Source organism: Nansenia antarctica, assembly GCF_963989245.1.
Source record: "Nansenia antarctica genome assembly, contig: SUPER_7_unloc_2, whole genome shotgun sequence".
Classification (NCBI taxonomy): domain Eukaryota; kingdom Metazoa; phylum Chordata; class Actinopteri; order Argentiniformes; family Microstomatidae; genus Nansenia; species Nansenia antarctica.
The window spans coordinates 152,772-160,920 of record NW_027663472.1 but is presented as its reverse complement, the minus strand read 5'-3'; the positions used below and the strand labels follow the sequence as shown (position 1 = coordinate 160,920).

General features: G+C 41.6%; 1 protein-coding gene across 1 annotated transcript; it reads left to right on the top strand.

The window, feature by feature from the left end:
- Positions 1-6,984: 6,984 nt before the first annotated feature.
- LOC308163200 (nanos homolog 3-like) lies at positions 6,985-7,747 on the top strand (the record flags this gene model as incomplete). Its single annotated transcript, XM_080550717.1, has 2 exons — positions 6,985-7,285; positions 7,491-7,747. 2 exons carry the CDS (start codon positions 6,985-6,987, stop codon positions 7,745-7,747), a joined length of 558 nt encoding a protein of 185 aa, XP_080406843.1.
- Between the last annotated feature and the right edge of the window lie 402 nt (positions 7,748-8,149).

Sequence of the window (8,149 nt, the reverse complement as noted above, 5' to 3'; positions counted from 1 at the left end):
GGCACCTCCACTAGCACCATTACCACTGGCCTTGAAAGGGGGTCTGAGTACATGTCCCAACACATCCCCCCTCCACCCCCTCCCTTTATATTAGTCATAAAATCACTGATAGCTGCTTTAGGTCCTAAAGTAAACATTTACTTGTTTTTTACTACTACATAGACCTCCAGCTTCCTCCTCCTCTTCCTCACTAGTTAGGATAGGCAGGCAGACAGACAGGTAGACAGACAGGTAGGCAGATAGACAGGCAGACAAGACAGACAGGTAGGCAGACAGGCAGACAGGCAGGCAGACAGAAAGATGCACGCACACACACGCACACACACACACACAAAAGGTCATTTATGCGGGGGAACTCAACATAGTGCATCTGAATTCGAATGACCTTGAAAAAGCCTGTTTAAGCTGTTAGCATACACATCATAACATTGTGATATTATCCTCTGGTGCTGAAAGTCTTGACTGAAGACTGATCGCTAATCCCTCTCTCTCTGTTATCTGAGAGGTTTATTACAGTGGCTCTGACACCTTCTAGCCTATCCAGATGGTTTAGGATCAGTGTAACCGCAGGGCATCCTCATTGTTGTTTTCCCTTCACTGCGGGAACACGCCTCCCTCTCTCTCAGAAGCATTAACCTCCCGGTGACCTCCTGCTTACCAGAGGAAACACTCTACTTCTACTCTGTCTTTTCTATCTCGCCCTCCCCCCCTCCTCCAGTTCTCCTCCCCCTCCTCCAGTTCTCCCCCCCCCTCCTCTGTATCAGACCTCCTCTCCTCTCCCTCGCTCTTCCTTTCCCTACCTCCCCCCCACCCCTTCCTCCTCATCTACCTCCCCCCCACCCCTTCCTCCTCACTCTCACATCAGGGTGAGGTTGTTGAGCTGGGAGTCGGACACTTCGTCCAGGGAAGTGGGGGGTCCAAGCGGGTCAGCGCCTCTGAGGGACCGGGCCGGGGGGGCCTGGGGGGCTGGGGGGGCCGTGTGGGTGTTGGAACATGGGCCAGTACCTGTGTCATCACCACCCAACAGAGACCACTGTCCTGTGACGCACTAAGACCAACACAACCAAATAGAACACACACACGCACACACACACACACACACACACACACACACACACACACACACTTTGATGAGGATGAGGTAGGTACAGCACACACACAGTGAAGTAAAAAAGGATTCAAATCTCTGTAAATGCTAAATAGGTTTGGTGCTTGGGACTACCTGACTGACATCTGACATTGAAGTTGATTTAAGTTAAGTTAGGTTAGGTTAGGGTTATGTTTAAAGTTAGGGTTAAGGTGAGAGTTAAGGGTTAAGGCCGTCCAAAGGATCCCACTTTACTACTACACACTCACGCTGTCATTCTCCTCTGAGCCACTAGGTGGCGCCAGAGCCTCTAGAATCGCGTCGGCCCAGCCAGGCCCAGGGTCTTCAGGGGTGGGGGGCAGGGGCGCCGCTAGAGATTCTGGGCCCCATGACAGAATATCATTTTGGGCCCCCCCCCACCTAAACCACCCATCAACCTAGACAACCCAGTTGAAGTTGATGAACGAAATCCAATGATGGCCATCTTTTGTAAATGTAATTAAAAATTACAGTTAATACAAAAATCAACAATTCAGCAAAGAAATCTCAACATTCTTTAACTTATTAAATTAAGACTTGAACAACACAAGGACAAAAGTATAATTAAATGAGGATTTGAACCCAATTATAAAAGTATAAATCACACAAAAAGTAAAAAATATAATTTTAATGGGGTGGTATTGTGTCTAAATAAATGTAGATCTTTTAAAGATCAGTTGGCCATAATACTGTCAGGATTAGATCAATGAAGAATTACAGAAGAGATATTTACTGACTCAGCATTGCTTGTTTCACACAAAGACAAAAGTGTATTATACAAGAGCGACAACACAGACATGGTGCCAGCGAAATTGAATAGTGAAATGGGAAAAGCTCATTTATACCCACTGCGGCAGTACTGTGGAATAGTATACCCGGAGAGCTAAAAACTATATCTAGCCTAATGCACAACTATTCAAGATAGGAGTAAAGAGACCAAATCAAAGCTAAACGCTGGGAAAAACAAGGCTATATTGTGGGAACTGGACAGACTTGTGCTTATGTGAACAATCAAATATGTATTGCTTGTGTACATGAACAGGCAACGTTTTTTTAAATGTATATCTATCTGGCTAGCCTATGTGTTGCAATTATGAATCTATGACTATCTCTGTATGTTCTATGTCTATCTATCAATATCTACCAATCTCCTGTCTATTTCTATCTCTGTCTCTGTCAATAAATGTATTCTGTCTAGCGTCCGTATGTCTCCACTCTGACTACAACCCTCGAATATGAGTGAATATGAGTGAATATGAGAGAGAGTTCCACGTCATTTTATGCAACTACCAAACTTGGAGCACTGCCTCGTCTGCGGAATGATTGACACACCGGTCAGAGCTGCTCGTGTGACGTACGAAGCTTCGTTCGAGTAATCACGTGGTTTTTGCCAATTTGACACAAGCATCGATACATTTGTATCTATTACTCTATCTACTGATACATTTGTATCTATTACTCTATCTACTGATACATGTGTATCTATTACTCTATCTACTGATACATTTGTATCTATTACTCTATCTACTGATACATTTGTATCTATTACTCTATCTACTGATACATTTGTATCTATTACTCTATCTGATACATTTGTATCTATTACTCTATCTACTGATACATTTGTATCTATTACTCTATCTACTGACACATTTGTATCTATTACTCTATCTACTGATACATTTGTATCTATTACTCTATCTACTGACACATTTGTATCTATTACTCTATCTACTGATACATTTGTATCTATTACTCTATCTACTGATACATTTGTATCTATTACTCTATCTACTGATACATTTGTATCAATTACTCTATCTACTGATACATTTGTATCTATTACTCTATCTACTGATACATTTGTATCTATTACTCTATCTACTGACACATTTGTATCTATTACTCTATCTGATACATTTGTATCTATTACTCTATCTACTGATACATTTGTATCTATTACTCTATCTATATGATACATTTGTATCTATTACTCTATCTACTGATACATTTGTATCTATTACTCTATCTACTGATACATTTGTATCTATTACTCTATCTACTGATACATTTGTATCTATTACTCTATCTATTGATACATTTGTATCTATTACTCTATCTGATACATTTGTATCTATTACTCTATCTACTGATACATTTGTATCTATTACTCTATCTATATGATACATTTGTATCTATTACTCTATCTACTGATACATTTGTATCTATTACTCTATCTGATACATTTGTATCTATTACTCTATCTACTGATACATTTGTATCTATTACTCTATCTACTGACACATTTGTATCTATTACTCTATCTACTGATACATTTGTATCTATTACTCTATCTACTGATACATTTGTATCTATTACTCTATCTACTGATACATTTGTATCTATTACTCTATCTACTGATACATTTGTATCTATTACTCTATCTATATGATACATTTGTATCTATTACTCTATCTACTGATACATTTGTATCTATTACTCTATCTATATGATACATTTGTATCTATTACTCTATCTACTGATACATTTGTATCTATTACTCTATCTACTGATACATTTGTATCTATTACTCTATCTGATACATTTGTATCTATTACTCTATCTATGATACATTTGTATCGACGCACATTGTGTCGGAAGATCGACGCTGTGTCGTGACCAGGGCTGGACTGGGACAAAAATTAGGCCCTGCCATGTGGCTCAAACAGGCCCAACACAATCGGTCCGACACCGCCGATCAACATGCTGGCAGTCTGTTGAATATACCATTTGTAAAAACCCCTATAGAGCGGAGTTTAGTGACATGGACAGCAAGTATACCAATGCAAGTGTGAACCAGTGTACTCACTCACTGTTGACATACTCCACGGTGATGAGACATGGCTGCTGTGCTGAGCAAACAATACCCATACTCAATACTGTTAAGTAGTTGTATAACAAAAAGCTCGGCAGTCATAGGAATAATTACAATTATTTATTAACATTTTAATACTGTTAAGTAGTTGTATAACAAAAAGCTCTGCAGTCATAGGAATAATTACAATTATTTATTAACATTTTAAATACAAACAACATCAAATATCACTCAATATAACACCACTGTAAACAAATTGCAGACAATGCAATAGGGAAGAGAGAGAAAGACACACACACACACACACACACACACACACAAGAGAAATGTGAGACATGGTACAGCAACACATGTAAAAGATGGCTATAGCTGAAAAGATTGGATACTCACCCAGTTCCGAAAGGCTCAGCCCTTTCAATCTCCACCTGGACAATTAATGGCCATATCCGAAAGATAGTGAGAGGAACAGAGTAGAGGGAGGGGCAGAGATAAAGAGACAAGGAGTGAGAAGACATGATAAGTGATTACATAACTGATTCAGATCAGAATCTTCTGGGAATCAAAAAACTGATTTGCAGCATGTCTATATAGTGTATACTCACCGACAACAGAGACAGACACCAGAGAGACAGACAACAGAGACAGACAACAGAGAGACAGACAACAGAGAGACAGACAACAGAGAGACAGACAACAGAGACAGACAACAGAGACAGACAACAGAGAGACAGACAACAGGACAGACAACAGAGACAGACAACAGAGAGACAGACAACAGAGAGACAGACAACAGGACAGACAACAGAGAGACAGACAACAGAGACAGACAACAGAGAGACAGACAACAGAGACAGACAACACAGACAGACAACAGGACAGACAACAGAGACAGACAACAGAGAGACAGACAACAGAGAGACAGACAACAGAGACAGACAACAGAGAGACAGACAACAGAGACAGACAACAGAGACAGACAACAGAGAGACAGACAACAGAGACAGACAACAGAGAGACAGACAACAGAGACAGACAACAGAGACAGACAACAGAGAGACAGACAACAGAGACAGACAACAGAGAGACAGACAACAGAGACAGACAACAGAGACAGACAACAGAGAGACAGACAACAGAGACAGACAACAGAGAGACAGACAACAGGACAGACAACAGAGAGACAGACAACAGAGAGACAGACAACAGAGACAGACAACAGAGAGACAGACAACAGAGACAGACAACAGAGAGACAGACAACAGAGACAGACAACAGAGACAGACAACAGAGAGACAGACAACAGAGAGACAGACAACAGAGACAGACAACAGAGAGACAGACAACAGAGACAGACAACAGAGAGACAGACAACAGAGACAGACAACAGGACAGACAACAGAGAGACAGACAACAGAGACAGACAACAGAGAGACAGACAACAGGACAGACAACAGAGAGACAGACAACAGAGACAGACAACAGAGACAGACAACAGAGAGACAGATAACAGAGAGACAGACAACAGGACAGACAACAGAGAGACAGACAACAGAGACAGACAACAGAGACAGACAACAGAGAGACAGACAACAGAGACAGACAACAGAGAGACAGACAACAGGACAGACAACAGAGACAGACAACAGAGAGACAGACAACAGGACAGACAACAGAGAGACAGACAACAGAGACAGACAACAGAGAGACAGACAACAGAGACAGACAACAGAGAGACAGACAACAGAGAGACAGACAACTGAGAGACAGACAACAGAGAGACAGACAACAGAGACAGACAACAGAGAGACAGACAACAGGACAGCAACAGAGAGACAGACAACAGGAGAGGATGGCAATAGAGACAGAACTGAGGTGAGGTGAGCAACAGAGATAGTTCAGGATGATAACAAACAGTTCAGTATGACAGAGACAACTAATAGAAAGACAACTGTATGATTATAGAGTTTACATGTTCAAGGAAATATTGTATGATAATAGAAAGGTACACTTTAATTTAATTAAAGAAGTAACAAAGAACACATTTATTATCACAATTGCATTGTGTTCCATGTCTTTCTCCATTTAATAAATAATGCCTAGTTGAATGGCTAAACAAGACAACTGTCTGGACAGTACTGCTAGAATTATTCACCTTACCGCTGCACAGATAGACAAAGGGTTTAAGTCCATTCTGTTAACATTAGGTCTACTCTGCTAACAAATATTATTCCAGTTGATTTGTCAGTTGTTGTGCATCATATTTTTGTTGTGTTTGCAGTTTTCCCTTTAATAAGTTGTATATAAAAATAATTCAGTTATATATATATTCTCATGCTAAAATCGACTGTAAATCCAGATTTTAAAGTTGATATTCTTCCCCGTGGAGCATGCCCCCATAACCTGTGCCCCACCCAACATTTTTATCACGAGCTGCCACTGTATACTATACATAGTCCCCCAATTTTAAGGCACTGTAAGCAATGGAACAGATTCATATAATGTCCAAATCAAGCACTCATGTTAAGTTTTTGGTCGACAATCCTATAGAATATGCTTTGGTTGAATAAAGTAATTGTCTTTGCCAAATGCTTTCGCTCTCGTCTTTCGTTCAATGTTCCAAACCTAGAGGGGTTCACTAATTGGGTAGCATCACGCGCCGTGCACGACCATATCACTGCTGGTGCACGGTACCATCTGATTGGCTGTTGACAATCAAGGGTGCGTTCGTTTCGTAAACACGCTCTGTCTGTTCAGCACTCATGGAATGCCTCTTGTCCAATCAAATTACTTGGTCCCTTTATGAAGTTGACCCCTAGTGTGCGCTCCGGTGCTCTCAGAGCGAATTGACGAACGCAGCCATAAAGGCGTCAGGTGTGGGCGTGCGCTAAGCATTATTAAACCTCTTTGGAAACTGCGAGCAGCGGCACTCCCCACGCGTGTCTGGCAGAGCGTGTTTTCCCCTGGTACGGTCTAATCTAACACCATGGTGTCGATAACTGAGGAGATGGACATTCTCCAACTCCAACTCCTAGATCTCATGCAACAGGAAAGACAAACGGACACTAAAAAGTCTGAAAATAATGGGTTCCAGCTCTGGGGAGACTACATGCAGCTAACGGGGGCTGTCCAAGAGATCATGCAGGATAGAACGTTGACCTCCGAGCCGCCGACGGTCGGTGGAGACATTGTTACACCATCATCGTCGAGGCCGCGGGATGAGAACCATCTACCACATGTCCATGTGCGTAAAGACGACGCCTCTTCTGGTCCGGCCAGGGAGACAGGTAAATAAGAACAATATTCCATTTGTTCATTTGCTTTAATGAAATGACCCTGCGAAATGACAATAATTAAACAAGTCCTGAGCAGGGCGAACGCAGGTGTAAACATTAGAACAGAATATATATATATATATATATATATATATATATATATATATATATATATATATATATAAACATATGACTGTAGTGCAACATTCCCTAACAGGCAGCAGGCCTGCGCACAGACCCGGGAGACGCGCTCGATCGCCTCCAATGTTCTGCAGTTTCTGCCGCCGCAACGGGGAGGCCGAGGGGGTGTTCAACAACCACTGGCTCAAGGACCAACACGGGAACGTGGTCTGCCCCTTCTTGTGGCAGTACGTCTGTCCACTCTGCGGGGCCACAGGGGCCCAGGCGCACACCAAGCGCTTCTGTCCCCAGGTTGACAGCGCCTACACCTCCGTGTACTCCAAGTCGCCGTAGGGAAGCGGACAACAAGTGTGCAACGATGCACCGCAAATGTTACAAGAGGATCTTTTAGTTCAGTAAAAGAAAAGGGATGTTACAATAGGATTGTATTAAAACATAAGGTTTGTTTCTGCACGGACGAAGTTGAGTGTGACACAGCCATGTGGAGAGCTGGATGTAGAATGTCAACACGGAGTTATAATAAAAGTGTAAGCAAGAGAAGAAGAAAAGGAAAAAAAAAGAGAGAAAAAGAAATGGTTTTGAAAGATTTTTATGTTGTTCACTGTTCACTGTTTAGCTCCCTGTTAGTTCAGTAAAAGAAAAGGGATGTTACAAGAGGATCTTTTAGTTCAGTAAAAGAAAAGGGATGTTACAATAGGATTGTATTAAAACATAAAGTTTGTTTCTGCACGGACG